The 19,797-nt window shown below is 31.8% G+C and overlaps 1 protein-coding gene across 1 annotated transcript in view; it reads left to right on the forward strand.

Annotated features, from left to right (window-relative positions):
* The first annotated feature begins 42 nt into the window (after window positions 1-42).
* Window positions 43-19,797, forward strand: part of LOC127719670 (dnaJ homolog subfamily C member 11-like) — a 40,166-nt gene continuing 20,411 nt past the window's right edge. The window contains exons 1-11 of the mRNA XM_052225902.1: window positions 43-128; window positions 2,494-2,623; window positions 4,244-4,317; window positions 5,035-5,127; window positions 6,459-6,523; window positions 8,193-8,370; window positions 11,006-11,073; window positions 11,921-11,985; window positions 14,911-15,038; window positions 16,322-16,416; window positions 17,167-17,283. Coding sequence (XP_052081862.1) covers window positions 57-128; window positions 2,494-2,623; window positions 4,244-4,317; window positions 5,035-5,127; window positions 6,459-6,523; window positions 8,193-8,370; window positions 11,006-11,073; window positions 11,921-11,985; window positions 14,911-15,038; window positions 16,322-16,416; window positions 17,167-17,283 — 1,085 coding nt within the window. The 5' untranslated portion in view covers window positions 43-56. The remainder of the gene's footprint in view (window positions 129-2,493; window positions 2,624-4,243; window positions 4,318-5,034; window positions 5,128-6,458; window positions 6,524-8,192; window positions 8,371-11,005; window positions 11,074-11,920; window positions 11,986-14,910; window positions 15,039-16,321; window positions 16,417-17,166; window positions 17,284-19,797) is intronic.

Below are 19,797 nucleotides of genomic sequence, written 5' to 3' on the forward strand. Positions count from 1 at the left end.
AAGCATTTCATAGCCTTTGCTCTACACTGTATTTTTACAAGGTACCAGATTGAAGAATGGCAGCGTTCATGGAAGAAGATGGTCTTGCATCTGAAGATTTATATGCTGTTTTAAACGTTGACCGAAATGTATTGATATAGCATTTTTATCAGCTAAAAACTGTTTAGGACAAATTAATTTGATTTCCAATTGAAAGCCACGTAATTGACTAAACTGACCCTTTTGACATTGAATTACATCATGCACATTTTTCATCTATATATATACCATATACTAGTACTACAGTATAAAAAAAATAATAGTATTGATAAATTCAAATTTGATGTGTTATTAATGGAGCCAGTGATCATTACACCTTATTACTGCAATTTCAGTGTATCACAGCTTTTACCATAAAATTAAGATGTCACAAAATAAAATGTCTGATGCCAGGGGCAGAGCAAAAGATATGTTCGTATGATTTCAATAAATAATTCTGATTGAGAAAACTTTTCACATTAGTCTATTTGTTCTCATGTTTATGATACCCCACGGAACACAGTTCTGTAGGCTTTAATGTTTTTGACCTGTCAGTCCTTCGTAAAATTCTGTCAATCTGTCAGTCCGGTTCTTGTCATCGCAACTATTCTGAAACCTCAAAACAGAATTTCATGAAACTTTGTAGATAATAAGAACATACTATGTAGACATAGTAGATATGCATATTGTCAGGAAATTATGATTCAACAATTTTTTCTATGAGTTAAGCCACTTTTGGCCTTGATATACTACTGCAACAGTTTGTCATTGCAACTCCTCTGAAACCACACTACAGTGTCCAGTGACAATGTGGGGGAGTGGGGTATGTGAGCATGCTCACAAAGGTTCTTTAATCTAAAGAGTTGCTGGACCTATACTTTCTCAAAAATTAACACTTTGAAATAAGAAGGCTTATCAATAATTGAAATATTACATCTATATAAATCTTTTATGCATTGCATCACAGAATCCCCTTAAAAATTCAAACCAGTATTTATAATAGCACCAACTGGTATTACTCTGTAAAACCCCTGTTTTCCTAGTATTTCCCACTGTGCTGGACAATATTCACAAAACCCAGGTTTTTGCCAACCCTGAAAATAAGATGATTTTTTTTTTCAAAGTTCACAAAATCATGAAAATGGAAAAGACAAAAAATAAAATCTGTATAAAAAATGTAAGCAGAGTCTTTTTTACTTGTAAATTCATTGTCTTAATCATCTGATATTAGTAAAAAAAAAGTTAATAAGATTTTATGACGTCAAATTATTTTGTGACGTCAAATTATTTTGTGACGTCAAATTATCATGATGTTATAACATTACCTGATTACCAAGGAACTAAATCTATAACATCTTAATGATTTTAAAAGTGAAATGTTCACCATGTAGTTAAGAAGGATAATATAGAATCTGAAGATGGCTAGCTGCTGAAATGTCTTAAAAAATGGTTTATTTACTACAATAATGTAATATATGTTCCCTATAGTAATTTTGAAACGAGAAACAAAATTAGGTTAATAAGTTACAATTATCAGTGAAATACAGCAAATGTGTTTCTCCAGTGATGTATTCTCTTTCCATCCACCATGTACACATCAAAATCCTTAGATTAAAAATATTTATAAAAAAAGAAGATCAGTTATGTAAGAAATCAGCACAAATTCTTATTTATTAATTAAATATTTAAATAAATTTGCATCAATATTGTGAAATTCTCCATTTCGGGCAATAGAATAAAACTTTATTGTAAGGTTATGGAAAGGAGAATTTCCCTTTGCCTCCCTACAACCATCATCTGACTAACCCTACTTTTTTTTATCGCCGACCCTGAACTGTTGTCTTTTCTTAAATTTTTTTGGGAAATAAATGTTTAAGTTATCTTTCTATGCACAAAATTCCAATACTGTGTTCCAATACTTTGGATTCATTATTATTCATGGAATACTAATTTTCATGAATACTGGTGGACCACGAATTTAAATGTTCAACAGAGTACTATTTTTATATTTAAAATATCCACTAAAGAAACACTTTTTTCTGAATTCACGAAAATTGGTCTCTCAGCTTCAACTTTTATCTGTTTTCTATGTTTTTATTGGTGTTCACAGATTCAAAATTAGATTGAGCCAGCTCGATTCTCAAGAAATAACATGTTGTTGGTTCATGTCTGTCATATTTGTTTTTCGTAAATTGTTTTGTTATAAATTAGGCTGTTAGTTTTCTAAATTGAATTGTTTCATATTTTTTATGTCGGGACCTTTTATAGCCAACTATACGGTATGGGCTTTTTCCACTGTTGAAGGCTGTATGGTTGCCTTTAATTGCTTACATTTTCTTTATTCTAACTTTGAAGGATAGTTGTCTCATTGGCAATCATACAACATCTCCTTATTTTTATATGTATGTCTTTACCAGTTTAACAAAAATGTTCATTTCTGCCCTAAGTCAATCAGAAGTTTGATTTATATTTCAGGCTAGTACAGATGAAATCAACACTGCCTTTCGTAGATTTAGTAAAATCTTCCACCCAGACAAACATTTAGATGATAAAAAGAAAAAGCATGCAGAAAACATGTTCAATAAAATCAAGAAGGCTCATGAAGGTAAACTAATATATATATGTATTTTCAAAAGTTTTTAAAGGTACATGTAGGAGATTACCGGTAGTGAAGATGCTTTAAAAATGGGGTAACTTCCTAATATAGAGGAAGATTGGGGGTGACTACCTAATATAGAGGAAGATTGAGGGTAACTGCCTAATATAGAGGAAGATTGGGGGTAACTACCTAATATAGAGGAAGATTGAGGGTAACTACCTAATATAGAGGAAGATTGGGGGTAACTTCCTAATATAGAGGAAGATTGAGGGTAACTTCCTAATATAGAGGAAGATTGGGGGTAACTACCTAATATAGAGGAAGATTGGGGGTAACTACCTAATATAGAGGAAGATTGAGGGTAACTACCTAATATAGAGGAAGATTGGGGGTAACTTCCTAATATAGAGGAAGATTGGGGGTAAATACCTAATATAGAGGAAGATTGAGGGTAACTACCTAATATAGAGGAAGATTGGGGGTAACTACCTAATATAGAGGAAGATTGAGGGTAACTACCTAATATAGAGGAAGATTGGGGGTAACTACCTAATATAGAGGAAGATTGAGGGTAACTACCTAATATAGAGGAAGATTGGGGGTAACTACCTAATATAGAGGAAGATTGAGGGTAACTACCTAATATAGAGGAAGATTGGGGGTAACTACCTAATATAGAGGAAGATTGGGGTAACTACCTAATATAGAGGAAGATTGGGGGTAACTACCTAATATAGAGGAAGATTGAGGGTAACTACCTAATATAGAGGAAGATTGGGGGTAACTACCTAATATAGAGGAAGATTGGGGGGTAACTTCCTAATATAGAGGAAGATTGGGGGTAACTACCTAATATAGAGGAAGATTGGTGGTAACTACCTAATATAGAGGAAGATTAGGGGGTAACTACCAAATATAGAGGAAGATTGAGGGTAACGAGGAAGATTGGGGGTAACTACCTTATATAGAGGAAGATTGGGGGTAACTACCTAATATAGAGGAAGATTGGGGGTAACTACCTAATATAGAGGAAGATTGAGAATTTGACTTAGATTTTCACTGTTTTTGACACCCACCCATAGTTGGTATTTCCAGGAGTCTGATGTATGTTTTTGTAAATGGAGAAAATAAAAAGAAGACAAGAAAAACCTGTCTTAGATTTCTATAGATTATTGTGTCATTGGGTTACTCTCTCATTGACTTTTACCCCAACTCTATATATAGGAGTTAACCTTTCATATGTCTATCTAACTGTTCATCTTCTTATCCATCTGTCCATGTTCCTGGTCTCTTTCTAGATGGATATGGATAAAACTTTACACAGTTGTAGAACTTTACCTGATGATATGTCTATAGGAATGCTATCGGGTTCCAACAATTTGAAGGAGATATAATACATGTAATAGAATTTGCAAGTGGGAGATAATGTTTTGTGAGTTCATTCACAGTTCTAGGTTCAATTATTAAATAAAACACACATTTATGACAGTTTTATAAATAAAAACTTGTTTGTTAACTCTTTTGAAGTTTTAAAAATGTTTTTATGTATATTTATCTAATCTGAAATTAAATGTTGATTTTTGTAACTACATGAAGTTGATAAAAAAAATTTATATTATATTTTAGTTTTAACAGATCCTAACAAAAGACCAGTCTATGACCAATTTGGAATGAAAGGTTTAGAAATAGAAGGCATGGAGGTATGTATGTTTGTTGGAAAGATGACATTAACTGCTGATTCAAATTGCAATGTTGTCAGAGTGCAGGGTATGGTATACTAAAACTCAGTGAACTTGACAATACTGTTAGGGCACATTGAGATGATGATTATCAGGGTTCGACAATAACAACTGTCCGATTGCCTGTTACAAGTGAAAGTCATCATTAGGCAAGTTCTTGTCGTGGATGGCTAGTAAAAAAATTAAAAGTGAAAAAAAGTCAATAACACAGACTCTAGTCTTAATTAATTCTCTTTTTATCCATTAATCATCATCAATCAACCCAACAATATCAACAAAATAAGTTTTAGTATTTTCCCATTCTAACTGTAGACATGTTAAAAAAATTGGCCAATCAGATAACGATTCTGTTGTTTGTTGACACATACTTTGATGAACCAATCAGATTAGACCTAATTCTTGGATAAGTTATTCTTTTTATTCAATGACCATGGACTTTTGAATGGAAATAAAGTAGAACATGCAAGGAACCATATCCATTTCAGTGCATTATCAATTCATTTTAGTGCAACTTCTTCAACAATGTCTTGGCAACACCCATTGCTGAATGAAGTCAAAGGAGAGAAATTATTAGCATTATTTTACATGTCTAATTATCAGTTTTTATTTATTGGGAAATAAATGTATTTCATAGCAACCAGTCTAATAGTAGATTTTAAATATTTGACTTGTTTGCAGTTAATATCAAAATCAAAGTCAGCAGCTGAAATAATTGCTGAGTTAGCGAAACAAGAGGAGGAAAGAAAATTACAACAGATGACTAATCCAAGGGTAAGATTTACATGAAAAAAATACAATCAACATCTTCATTAATTAGTCCATTGTTGTTGATAGCTATATTTCTGTCAAAATCGTAACACACTGGTTGAAAGTAAAATTCCATTATTGTCTAAGGAAAAAGTCCAAGAAACCAGAAAAAATCAACAAGATGGACGAAGTTGAACCCTTATATTTCCTTCGCCAATAATGAATTTTAATTGCCACAATTTTTATTTTTTCGCCTGCAGAAACCCTGATTTATTGATTGATTGCTTGTTGTTAAATGCCACTTTCCTCACAACAGTATGTTATTAATGTGGAAATTTTATTGACAGAGGAAGTCTGTGCAATCCTTTGATTCAAATTTCAACTTATGTTGTAAATAAATAAAATGAAAATAAAATTATCTATTGAAATCCATGAAGTAGTTTTCATCCATACTTTAGCAACTGTGAAACTAGAAAATCTTAGATACAGATGCCTTTACTAGTATTGTTATAGTAGATCAATTAGATTATCTCATGTTAAGGAATACTGTTTTGAGATAGATACACATCTTCTTTTTATATATACATGATCATGATGATATACTTATTATTTGTTAATAATATGAATTGAATTATTCTCCACAATTATGGCTTTATTACAATGAGTACAATTAATTTTGTATAAAAAAGTAGTTCCCCAAAGCTGTTTCATGGCTTGTATGATCCAGCCATGTAAATGACTTGTTTTTATACGCCCGTTTACGGGACGTATAATGGTATACCGTTGACCGTCTGTCCATCCGTCGTCAACATGTCGAACATTAACTCAAAAACGCTTAAATCAATATGCATGAAACTTTGGTGAATTGTTAATATCTATTGACGTGAGCTCCCTTGCGTTTTTTATAATGTTTGGATTTACCGTTTCTGAGTTTTGGAGTTTTATTCATTAAAAAAGGGGGGATTTTCCAGTTTTCTGACAATAACTCAAAAACAATTTCACCAATTTGCAAGAAACTTTGGTGAATTGTTTAATTCTATCGACATGAGCTCCCTTTTGATTTTTATAAATTTTAGACTATACGTTTCCGATTTATGGGGGTTTTATTCATTACAAAAAGGGGGATTTTTCAGTTTTAGGACAATAACTCAAAAATGCTTTCAGCATTTTTTATGAAACTTTGGTAAATTGTTTATATATATTGTTGTAAGCTCCCTTTTGATTTTTATAAATTTTAGATTTTACGTTTCTGAGTTATAAGATTTTATTCATAAAAAAAGGGGTGATTTTCAAGTTTTTGGACAATATCCTTTAAGTGCTTAGAGCAGTTTTCATTATTTATTTATTTTTTGCAGGGTCAAGTAGTTATAGAACTCAACGCCTCTGATTTATTTTATAATGAAGAATATAAAGAATACAGGTAAACAATAATTGTAGAATAAAAAATGTCCTCCCGAAAATTGGTACAAATGATAATAAATGACTCCAAACAAGGAATTAATTTAATGTGGAATAATTTTGAATTCCGGAAAATTGATAAGAAATCTATTACAAAACTAACCCAATTTAAGGGGGTTAGTTAATTCACACTGAAATATCTGTGAAAGTAAAATTAACTTTAGCATGCATGCATGGCTAACCTGTTTAGTTTGGTTAGTTTTCATCATACATTGCTTAAAAATTTTCCAGAATTCAAAATTATTCCAGGTTCAAATAATTCCTTATTTACACATTATTATGTATAGTATATTTCTCATAAGATTTGTTGTGAAATGAGTCTTGGTTTTGTGCACTATTATAAGATATTTGTGTATTTAATAGATAGATTACACTTCTGTATAAAGTGCAGTATTAAACGGCCAAAAATATTGACATTGTTTCCACCCACAAAAATAGGATCTGTAGGGCTGAATTTTTTTTTATCTTATCTACAGAATCCAGAAAAATGACTTTGCACAGTTCAATCCAGATTTCTAGAATTGTAGAATTATTATTGCTACACTTCTAGAATTATTGGCAGGCTACATGAAACTTTTAAAATTTACAATGTCATGACAACTTTTTCTCTCAAAATTTAATTTGTAAGTTTTATGAAAATAGGAATCCTTGTCTGTTAGATCCACACAATAGAAAATTTCTATATTATTTTTTTGCAAGGGAAGGCTCAAATGTAAGGAAATGTAGGTGTGCATATTGTTTTGCCTTTATGTTGCAGTATATATTATGATACTTTATAGTTCTGGTTTAATTGCAGTATTATGATAAGTTTGTGAAAGCTGTATGATATATTCATGATAATGGTATTTGTTACATTTTAGTTCTGGTTTAAGTGCAGTAATATGATACATTTGTGATAGAGGTTTTATGAGACATTGTAGTTAGGGTTTAATTTTCTGTATTATAGTTTAATGGTGATAATGGTATTTGTTACATTATAGTTCTGGTTTAAGTGCAGTATTATGATACATTTGTGATAGAGGTTTTATGAGACATTGTAGTTAGGGTTTAATTTTCTGTATCATAGTTTATTGGTGATAATGGTATTTGTTACATTATAGTTCTGGTTTAAGCGCAGTAATATGATACATTTGTGATAGAGGTTTTATGAGACATTGTAGTAAGGGTTTAATTTTCTGTATTATAGTTTATTGGTGATAATGGTATTTGTTACATTATAGTTCTGGTTTAAGTGCAGTATTATGATACATTTGTGATAGAGGTTTTATGAGACATTGTAGTAAGGGTTTAATTTTCTGTATTATAGTTTAGTGGTATTTGTTACATTATAGTTCTGGTTTAAGTGCAGTATTATGATACATTTGTGATAGAGGTTTTATGAGACATTGTAGTAAGGGTTTAATTTTCTGTATTATAGTTTATTGGTGGATAATGGTATTTGTTACATTATAGTTCTGGTTTAATTGTTGTATTATAGTTTATTGGTGATAATGGTATTTGTTACATTATAGTTCTGGTTTAAGTGCAGTAATATGCTACATTTGTGATAGAGGTTTTATGAGACATTGTAGTTACGGTTTAATTTTCTGTATTATCGTTTATTGGTGATAATGGTATTTGTTACATTATAGTTCTGGTTTAAGTGGTTTAGAGGTTAGTAGTATGAGTTTAGTACAAACTGTGGAATGTCCTCTTACACGGCGAGACACAGTCAGACTTGGTGGTAACGTGACGGCACAGAATGGAAATGGACAGGGAATGTTTACAACAGTATGGAGAAGGGTGTGGTCAGCTAAAGGTTGGAATGAGGTATTATAATTATACAGTTTTTAAAGCAATTGCTTTTATGCCATCGCGTATGGCCATCTTTGTGACGCAAATCAGAGACTCCGCCCAGATCAAGCCATAGTATTTTGTTAAACAGGTTCCTGGTCTGTCATTCTTAAACACCTATGTATGTTTTCTAATGCAATACATAGCTTGAAACTTTTGAAAAACGTTAGTGGATTTAAGAGGTTTCAGCATATGTTCTTGTAGATGTATTTTTGTATTTAGGGGGACAACCGTTTGACTATCAAAAAACATAGAAGTCCGAGTGAAAAAAAGTTCATTTTTACACCTGCGATTCCGTTCTCCTTTTGTACGATGTTTCAACAAAATATCGAATCATTTCAGTTGTTGATTTAGTATTGAAAATTTTACTGAGATATCTCTTATTAAATATGGTTTTATATGTTTAATTGGTGTTTCTCTAAGAAAGAGGCCAGGTACTCTTGTTCATTCATAAAATTATCGTTCATTCGTAAATTTATCGTAAAATCAAAATCACTACCCAGGTTATATGTAGTGTCAAATGATTACCTGTAATCTAAAAATAGACAAACTTAACTGACCTATTTTGTTGATTTGTTTGCGCAAATAATTTAGCGGAACGAAACCCTTGTTAAAAACACATAACAATAAGTTCGTTTTCCTTTTTTGTTATTAAAACTCCGTAAGATTTTATCGATCACCTTACTAATGAAATGGACCCGTCAAAACGTGATAGATGCCAAGTCCAGATGAAGAGATATTTACAATTTGGAATTTTCTAGTTTCATAGATAGTACGTCCTTTTGGATATCATAATCAAAACTGGGTATGCATGACAAATGATGAAACCATTATCCTCGTCTTTCCAGTGGACGAGTCTACTACGTGTGTTGACACTCGACGGTCCACTGTGTTTGCAATTTTATTTCACGTTTTTGAAATATTGAAGATCATTTTTCGCATTGTTTCCTGAAAATTGATAAATATGAAAGCAACGAAGAGCTGTTTGTTCTTGTTCGTATAATGACGATTTAATGTCATGTTTGTCTGTGATTACCCCCCCCCCCCCTTTTCGGGATTGCATGAGAATCATAGTTATCTCGTACCGCATGAGGATGACACATATCAACTGAGCAATAATGTTTGGGTCTTAGTTTTAAGAAATGAAGACAAAGTAACATTATGAAAATATTTTTAGTAAGCTGAAATATATATTTATTTTTTACATGTTTATGTCTTGTAAGATATTTTATTTCTTTCCTGTTTTTCAACATTTGCGTCTGGAAAGTTGAAATGTTTTAATTGAATGGTTAAATTTAAATTAATTATGATAATTGTTAAAATTAAATCAATAAAGGAAATTATTGCCCAGTTACAAACACTACCAGGGGATAATTTCTTTTTGAGTTATATGTTTCAGCACATGTAAATTTGACCCCAACTTTAGCCTGGTAAACGTGTTGTCTCCTTGTAAAATATAAAACATTATATCAAAAATGACTTTCTGCTAAAGTCTTTTATTGATATAAAGTTAAAACCTTCTTACTTCTCACTAAACAACACTCCTGTCAGGTTTAATTCTTATATATATGTGGATGAAAAAGTCCCCTAAACATTAACATGGCAGCAATTGCTTTTACAGCCTTTAAGGCTTTGATTATTTCAGAAATCAATAAATAACGCTAGGGTCAGATAAATTATGTATCTAAGAGTGATAGAGAACAAGCCTTTTATTAGCCTCTTTTTGAATTCAGGAACTACATATATATTCAAAAACAAACATCCACAGGTAGTAAATGATTTATTGAGTCACCTGACAGTGACCAGCTATTGCTAGTGACAGAAAAAGATCAATTCTGTCACAGTTTTAAGTTTATCTGCAACTCTTTGAAGAGCCTGGACAGAATTGAACCTAGCTAGGGGGTGCTCAAATGAAATATGAATAAAATGATATTTGGTGTATAAATCAATGAGGCTCTAACCCATTAATATGATAATAGGAAATGACATCTGTCTGATTATATAGTATAAAAATATAATATGACAAGTGCATAAGCTAAATGCAAAGCTTCCTCAAATCAAAATACAGCATTGAATGTCCATGTACATGTATGTTTTTATGCCCCCGCCGTAGCAGAGGGTCCCAAAATTGGTTTCCGTTCTCTAACTTTAAGTTTTCCTTAACCAAATGTTATGAAACTTATACACAATGCTTATTACCACAAAACACAGATCAAGTTTGAATTTGGGTGGTGTCACTTTCACATTTCTAAAGTTATGCCCCTTTTCAAATGGAAAGATTGCTGAATTTTTAGTTTCTGTTCTCTAACTTATGTTTGCCTTAACCAAATGTTATGAAACTTATACACAATGCTTATTACCACAAAACTCAGATCAAGTAAAAATTTGAGTAGTGTCAATTTTACCTATCTTGAGTTATGTCCCTTTATGACATTATATGCAAAAGGGGGGCATCATCCGTGTCCAATGGACACATTCCCCATTTATATCAATTTTATTTTTATATGATATTATTATGCTTCAGCTCATCAATTAGGGTTCCTTTTCCATTTAATACAGAAACATTTCACTCATAGTAATCATGATTTAAAGTAGAATTTATTATTTGTAGTTTCAAGTGTCCATTGGTAATGGTTTTAGAGGAGGATTGCAGGCTTTTTATCAAATTAACAGAAGATGGTAATATAACGATGAAAAGGTGTACATTAGACTGGATCTAGAATATACTCAAACAATCAGACAACTCTATACAATGATAAACTCATACCTTACTGAAGACTTATTCAGACCCCTATACATATAGACAATATCTGGAATATACACAAACAATCAGACAACTCTATACAATGATAAACTTATACCTTACTGAAGACTTATTCAGACCCAATACATATAGACAAAATCTGGAATATACACAAACAGTCAGACAACTCTATACAATGATAAACTTATACCTTACTGAAGACTTATTCAGACCCCATACATATAGACAAAATCTGGAATATACACAAACAGTCAGACAACTCTATACAATGATAAACTCATACCTTACTGAAGACTTTTCAGACCCCTATAATATAAACATCAAAGTAATTGATTGATGTACATGTGACAATAACTGAAATATAAAGAGAAAAATCAAACAATGGTATAGGATAAAACTCACACCTTACCATGCATTTGCTATCAGACATCCTTAACAAACTGACCACTTATTAGATTATAAAGAAAGTAAAGATATTTATTGATTATCTATGGATTTTAAAACAAGAGGGAGTTTCTGGTCTACAATCTCATTGAAAGTGATATAGATGACATTGACCTGTGACTCCATCATCTTCCCACTCTTCTCGACTGATAAAAATCAGAAGTTGAGTAGCTTGACTTGGAAAACTATCACACAAAATGATCAAAGCAAAATTTAAGAAAATAGAGATGAATACTAAATATATGTTTATTACAAATGTCTACTTTGTATAGGGTGTATGTACATTATGTAATTAGACAAACTGGTACTGTTTTTCAGCTTTTGTGTAGGGTCAGTATCAATTTTAGCAGTGCCAAATGGAATAAAACCTGGATTGTCAACAGGTGAGTTTTGTGTATTGGGTCTGTACATTAAAACAAAATCTTTTATCTAGATAGTTCAAATTTGTTTTAGCATAAACCAAATTTTCAATATTTATCATGATTATAATAAAGGGTAATTGAATATTACTCTGTTCTTTATAATTTTTAAGAAACCTTCTGAAACAAAACAAATTAAACATATAAATATCTACTAAGAGAAAAGCTGTGGATGTTACTCCCAAAGGACCGTACAAAATTCACTAATAGACCAAGAGTAAACATTAATTGTTGCAACTTTATTAATTGAAAGAATGCAAACCCCTGCATATAAATGTTAGTACACATGTATATGAAAAGGTCAGGTCATTGAAGGTCAAATCGGGTTAGTAAAATGAGTAACTCAGATGACTTTAAGAGTATGAATATATGACAGAAAGAATGAATCAAATATGATTATTATGAGTATAAAATAAATGAAAACCAAAATAAAGGATAATCCATTTATTACATACACACTTTTATTTTATCTTCTATAGTTCAAAGTTGTCTACCTAGGACACTGAAACATCATATTAAAATGCATTAAAAACATGTGCGGTTTCTTATTTGCTCTGAAAATCATCCTATTAAACCATTTGCAACCTTGTTATTATAAATGATCAATGAAAAAAACATGAGGATTTCGAACAGGAAGTAAATAACTAAAAAACCAAAATCTGCATCATTACAAGAATTTATGAGAATGCATGTGATTGCATGTAAAGACATGGAATGCATGTACATGTTGTTTGATGAAAAAAGCATGTGCAAACAGTTGAAAAAGCTGGCATTACACTTAAAATGCATGTGAGTTGGCAAGTATGCTTTTATTTTTATACGACCGCAAAAAAATTTTTGTGGTCGTATATTGGTATGACGTTGGCGTCGTCGTCGTCCGGCGTCTCCGGCGTCGTCCGAAGACACTTGGTTTTCGCACTCTAACTTTAGTTTAAGTGAATGGATCTTTATGAAATTTTACCACAAGGTTCAATACCACAAAAGGAAGGTTGGGATTGATTTTGGGGGTTATGGTAATAACAGTAAAGGAATTAGGGGCCAAAAAGGGGCCAAAAATAAGCATTTTTGTAACTTCCAGACATAACTTGTGTGTTAGTGTATGGATCTCTCTGACATTGTACCACAAGGTTCCATATCACTAAAGGAATGCTGGGATTGATTTTGGGGGTAATTGCCTCCAAATTTTAGGAATTAGGGGCCAAAAAAGGGGCAAAAAACAAGCATTTTTCTAGTTTCATGACAATAACTTGTGTGTAAGTGTATGGATCTTTCTGAAATTGTACTACAAGGTTCCATATCACAAAGGGAAAGCTGGGTTTGAGTTTGGGGGTAATTGCCCTAAACGTTTAGGAATTTGGGGCCAAAAAGGGGCCAAAAAAACACATTTTTTTCTAGTTTCCAGACAATAACTTGTGTTCAAGTGTATGGATCTCTCTGAAATTGTACTGCAAGGTACCATACCACAAAGGGAAGGCTGGTATTGAGTTTGGGGGTGATGAATCATAATGGGGGTTCAAAAAATTTTGGGGGGGGATTTATTTTTTTTTCCTTTTTTTCTTTTTTTCCTTTTTTGTTTCTTTTAAAATTTTCCATTTTAAGTTGGTTATTTCTGATTTATATTTAAAATCAAATAATAATGATATGGTAGGAGATACACACCAAACAGGATGTGTAAATTATTATATAATAAGTATTGTGCAATAGCAAGAAATTTTCAATTGCACAGTATTGCACAATAGCAAGAAATCTTCAATTGCACAGTATTGCGCAATAGCAAGAAATCTTCAATTGCACAGTATTGCGCAATAGCAAGAAATATCCAATAGCACAATATTGCGCAATAGCAAGAAATTGTCAATTGTACAGTATTGCGCAATAGCAAGAAATATTTAATAGCACAGGATTGTGCAAAAGAAGATACTTCCTATAAATTGCTTATTTCTTGACCAATTTCAATGGGGTTTTATTCTTGATTTCATGGGGTTCTTTAATATGCTGAATCTAACCGTGTATTTAGTTTTTGGATTTTGGGCCCCGTTTTTAAATTGGTCCACATTGAGGTCCAAAGGGTCCAAAATTAAACTTTGTTTGATTTCATCAAAAATTGAATTATTGGGGTTCTTTGATATGCCGAATCTAACCGTGTATTTAGATTCTTAATTTTTGGTTCCATTTTCAAATTGGTCTACATTAAGGTCCAAAGGGTCCAAAATTAAACTTAGTTTGATTTTAACAAAAATTGAATTCTTAGGGTTCTTTGATATGCTGAATCTAAACATGTATTTAGATTTTTGATTATGGGCCCAGTTTTCAAGTTGGTCCAAATCGGGGTCCAAAATTAAACTTTGTTTGATTTCAACAAAAATTGAATATATGGGGTTCTTTGATATGCTGAATCTAACCATGTATTTAGATTTTTGATTTTTGGGCCCCGTTATCAACTTTGTCCACATTGAGGTCAAAAGGGTCTAAAATTAAACTTTGTTTGATTTCATCAAAAAATGAATTCTTGGGGTTCTTTGATATGCTGAATCTAACCATGTATTTAGATTTTGGATATTGGACCATAATAGGTGAATGTCCAATTTAAAATTTTTAAGTTCTTAGACCACATTCAATCTGTGTTAGAAACCTATGCTGTGTCAAATATTTAATCACAATCCAAATCCAAAGCTGTATCAAGCTTGAATGTTGTGTCCATACTTCCCCCAACTGTTCAGGGTTCGACCTCTGCGGTCGTATCAAGCTGCGCCCTGCGGAGCATTTTATTGTATTATAATACAATAGAGAATGGAAACGGGGAATGTGTCAAAGAGACAACAACCTGACCAAAAAAGTACCTTATGTATTTAACTTTTGAGTCTTGACTACATTTTATTTATTTTTCAGTGATAGCATGGCAACTGGACAAAAATTTACAAGGAAAAATGCTTTTTAATGCCAGTATGTCGTCCTCCTCAGTGAAAACTCTGCTTATATTTGAACATCAACCTTACACAGCTAAATTATCATTACAGGTATATTCCATGTGTTATTTTAATTGTTTATCTCATGTTCTACATTTAATCTATAGTTAAAATTCACTGAGATATATATGGTGATGTATTATCAGTCAAACAATGCTATGTTAACGTTGTAAGTAAAAACTACAGGAGATTTAGTGAAAGTTCACAGTGATATCTGCTTTTATCATTCTAACATCCAACCACTGAACAGAATTCATCTTAACTATATCAATTGTTGAGAGAGGATTCATAACTAGTTTTTGGGCACTACTTTTGTAGGTGTATATTTAAAAAAAGTTGTGTTTATCAAAATAAAAATACCAGGGAATCAAGTAATCAAGAAATATATGTTTTTCCCTCAATCCATGAAAATTGATATAAATACATCCATGGTAGTAAAGCTGTGCATCCCATCTTTTATAACTGCCTCTAGGCTTTTTACAGGAAGATTTAAAGTGTAGTGTAGAGTGGAAAATCCTCACTGTATTTTTAGCTCACCTGGCCCAATCATCATTAGGGTATCTATTTTAAAAAATGTGTCCGATGACCCCGCCCACAAACCAAGATGGCCTATGGCTAAAAAATAGTACATAGGGTAAAAAGCAGTTTTTGGCTAATATCTCTGAAACCAAAGCATTGAGAGCAAATCTGAGGAGGATAAAATTGTTCATTAGGTCAAGATCTATCAGCCCTGAAATTTTCAGACCAATCAGGCAACACGTTGTTGGGTTGCTGCCCTTGAATTGGTAATTTTAAGAAACTTTTGCAGCTTTTGGTTATTATCTTGAATATTATTATAGATAGAGATAAACTGTAAACAGCAATAATGTACAGCAAAGTAAGATCTACAAATAAATCAACATGACCAAAATTGTCAATTGACCCCTTAAAGAGTTATTGCCCTTTATAGTCAATTTTTTACAATTTTCATAAATTTTCCGCTGTAACTACTGGGCCAAGTTCATTATAGATAGAGATAATAGTAAGGAGCAAGAATGTTCAGTAAAGTAAGATCTACAAACACATCACCATCACCAAAACACAATTTTGTCATGAATCCATCTGTGTCCTTTGTTTAATATGCACATAGACCAAGGTGAGCGACACAGGCTCTTTAGAGCCTCTAGTTAATAAATCTCCAGGCCAGTTCTAAAACATAGATATCAGTTGAGAATTTTACATCTGGTTTCTACAATAGTGACACAGATAAGTGTCAGGGCAAACAAACAAGAATATACATTTACATATTATTGACTCCAATGCTCATCTCCATCTATTTGTAATTTATTTTACAGTTAGGGTTACAGATGGGGATACCAGCAAATTTCATTCAGGCTGCTTTATCTAGAAAATTTAAATCGCATGATGCTGAGGTTCGTGTAGCAGGGAAGTAAGTATGGCTGCAAGAAGGCATCTTTTTCTTTTGTAATTGCCATCTGTTTGATAGTGAAGTGGCAGACTGGGCTATGACAGTTAAGGTAGTGTCATGATGATGTTCTAATTCATTATGGTTAAGGGTTGACATGTTTATCTTGAGGGGAAAAATATCTTTTTCAGGACGTTGGGATTAGGTCTTTATTTGTGCGGGAATCTGGGATTTACACTCATCAGGACTTGGGGAATTAATGATTTATTTTTCGGTATCTGGGAAAGAAAGCTTAATTTTTTCAAGAATTTATGATTCAGCGTTTATTTATCCAGGAATTCGGGATGACACTCCCATCTCCCTCCTCTCTATCTTGTACAGTAAGGGATTGACTTCAAGTTACAATTGAGGGATTTATTTGAATAAACTCCAATGTCTATGTTCAAGTTTTTTGTTAAATATATTTGGTATGCAGTTTCATAAAGAATAAATGTGTGTCTGACAAATGTCATTTAGCCTTGATCTCAGTTCCAGAGTTCATTCATCTTAAAAAAACACATGTATTATAAAATATTTCAGCAGGTGACTTGTTCATAGTTATTTCAGTATCAAAGAAAAAGAATCAACCACTTAAAAGACAATTTATATATCGAGAAATGCTACCTATAATTAATGTTTACCATTTAATGAAAAGATTTAAATATTTGTTTGAGAAACAGAATGAATTACAATATTGATCAGTATAAATGTTTATTAAATATTTTAATGTTTCAGGCTTGGTACAATAGAAAGTTATATTGAATATGGTATTCAGAAAAAAATCTCACAGTTCAGCTGGATTGGTGCTAAAATGATGATAGGAATTCCTTTTGGGGTATATGTACAAATCAGGTATGTTTCATCAGCTGGATAGGTGCGAAAATGATAAGGATTCCTTTTGGGGTATACATGTATGTACAAATCAGGTATATTTTTAACACTTTGTTAAATGCTAAAATGATCAAAAGATGTTCAAATGAACTAAATACATGTTATTAGGTAAATGGTTTATTTTTGGTAATTATATCAAAGTAGGTACACATATTTGACTAATAAGTATAAGATTAGTGAAAATATACACTTTTTCAGAAAAACATGAATAGAAAATATTTGAAAAACATAGTGAAGTGAATCCACAACCAACACATTCAAACAATAAGAAAACATTGTCTTAAGTCTAGTCAGTTAACTACTTTTCCATTATCCCAAGCTTTACCCTTGCCTATCTACACTATATGTTATAAATGGAAAAAAGTACATAAAAAAACCCTGCTCAGTACAACTGATGGCTACCAGTCAATACGAGTCGTTGTAGACAAAGAATATCATTTATTTAAATATTCCATTCGTATAATGTCACCAAAATGCACAGACAGAATAAAAAACTTAAAAAAACAGTAATGACTGTGAAAGGATGTGTAGGATACATGTTGATGAGAAAGAAACCCAATAGACAACTTTCAAATTCATGCACTTTCCCGTACATTTCCTTTGTCACAATGCTTATGTTACATGTATTATACCACAGTAAGAACTGATTGTTCAATGACGTCATGTTTGCCGATTGACCTCTGATCAATCAGTGTAACTCAGTCATAAAAAAACAACCCTAGATTGGTCTATATCGTAAAACAGCAAAGACAACTAGATGTCAACATCATTTTGCAATAGCTGTACCATATGTCGAGCTTTTAATCCAAGATATCTGTCATCAACTATATTGTTCAATTATTAAAAGGGAAATTTTTGGGGATTTTTTTAATATTATTTTAATACAACTTTTAATGAGGTTCACAGCTTTGAACAGGACCATTGATATGTTTCAGCTGAAACTACTTATTTAAACTCTCAATACTCTTGCTTTATTATCGTTTTGATCTGGATTAGTTGAGTAACATTTAGATTCAGAAATGACAATAAGGAGTTATGATATGATTGCCAATGAGACAACTAACCATCAGAAACCAAAAGACAAGGATGTGTCTTTTTTGAACAACTCCAGTTTTGAATTAAAGTTGAGTTTTCAAATTATTGTTTACATCTGATATTATGGTTGTTATATGATGATAAAATCTGATATTTATGAATAAAAGGAGATGTTGGGTAAACAATATTTGACATTAATGAATTTAAAACCCAATGACACAAATAACAAAAACTACATATAGAAGTCAGTATACAGTCTTCAACAATCATCAACAATATATACTCAACTCAATTTGTCAAGCTTTAGATCGCCTCAGGTCCAAAAAAAGTCCCAAAAAAGTCATGCATTAATTAAATATAAGAAGATGTGGTATGAGTGCCAATGAGACAACTCTCCATCCAAGTCGAAATTTATAAAAGTAAACCATTATAGGTCAAAGTACGGTCTTCAACACGGAGCCTTGGCTATCACCGAACAGCAAGCTATAAAGGGCCCAAAAATGACTAGTGTAAAGGTGTAATACCACCATTGATTTTCCCCTATTAGTCTTTGTTAAATTTGCACTTTTCAAAAAATTGTGCAGAATTTATCTTTGTTTCAAATAAAGAAATACTTGGCATGAGTAAAGTTTTATCCTGTCCAGTACTATAGAAAAAATTTCACATAACATTTCATTGCATATAAGAAAATAACCATCACTGGAAGTTAACCAATCAAATTTTCCCCCTTTTTTAACCTGTGTACAAGCTTTAGTAACCATGTAACCTCAAGTTTCCAAAATATTCTATTGAAACCCCAAATAAAGAAATAATGGTGCTTTGAAATACCCAAGATATATGTTTGTGACTCAGAAATGTTTTACTGCAATGAAATGTAGGATCAATTACCTACAACTGTCAAATTCAAGGGAATATTTTTTTTCGACCTATTTTCGTATGCAACCGGATGTGACGTACTATGATTTGGTGGTATTACACCTAAAGAAGACTTTTTTGTTGAATAAACTGTATGTGACTTTTTTCCTTTGTAATACTGGTTATTTCAAGCATTCCTGTCAAGTTTTGTCATAATCAGTTCAATAGTTTGAGAAAAATCTAGTATAATGTAAGACGACATCTACAGCGATTCGAGCAAAATTTCTTCGAAAAATTCAAACCAAGCCGCATCATGATAGAATATAGTGTGGACCAATAAATGATCAAATATTTATCTCATCTGCCTACAAACAGTTGAATATGATACAAAAGATGACTTTAGGATGATAAATACTACTAATGGACCTCTTATTCTTCCTTATAAAGTCTCTTTTGGTCCATTTATACCTCTCATTTCCTCAAAATTTCTACTTTTTAAGCCAATAAATAAAAATTTTGGGGTAACTTTCACTCATTTATGATAGGAATGTTATTATAAATGATTAATTGAAGTATTCAAGCTGC

Source organism: Mytilus californianus, unplaced genomic scaffold (genome assembly GCF_021869535.1).
Source record: "Mytilus californianus isolate M0D057914Y unplaced genomic scaffold, xbMytCali1.0.p SCAF_11, whole genome shotgun sequence".
Taxonomy (NCBI): Eukaryota; Metazoa; Mollusca; class Bivalvia; order Mytilida; family Mytilidae; genus Mytilus; species Mytilus californianus.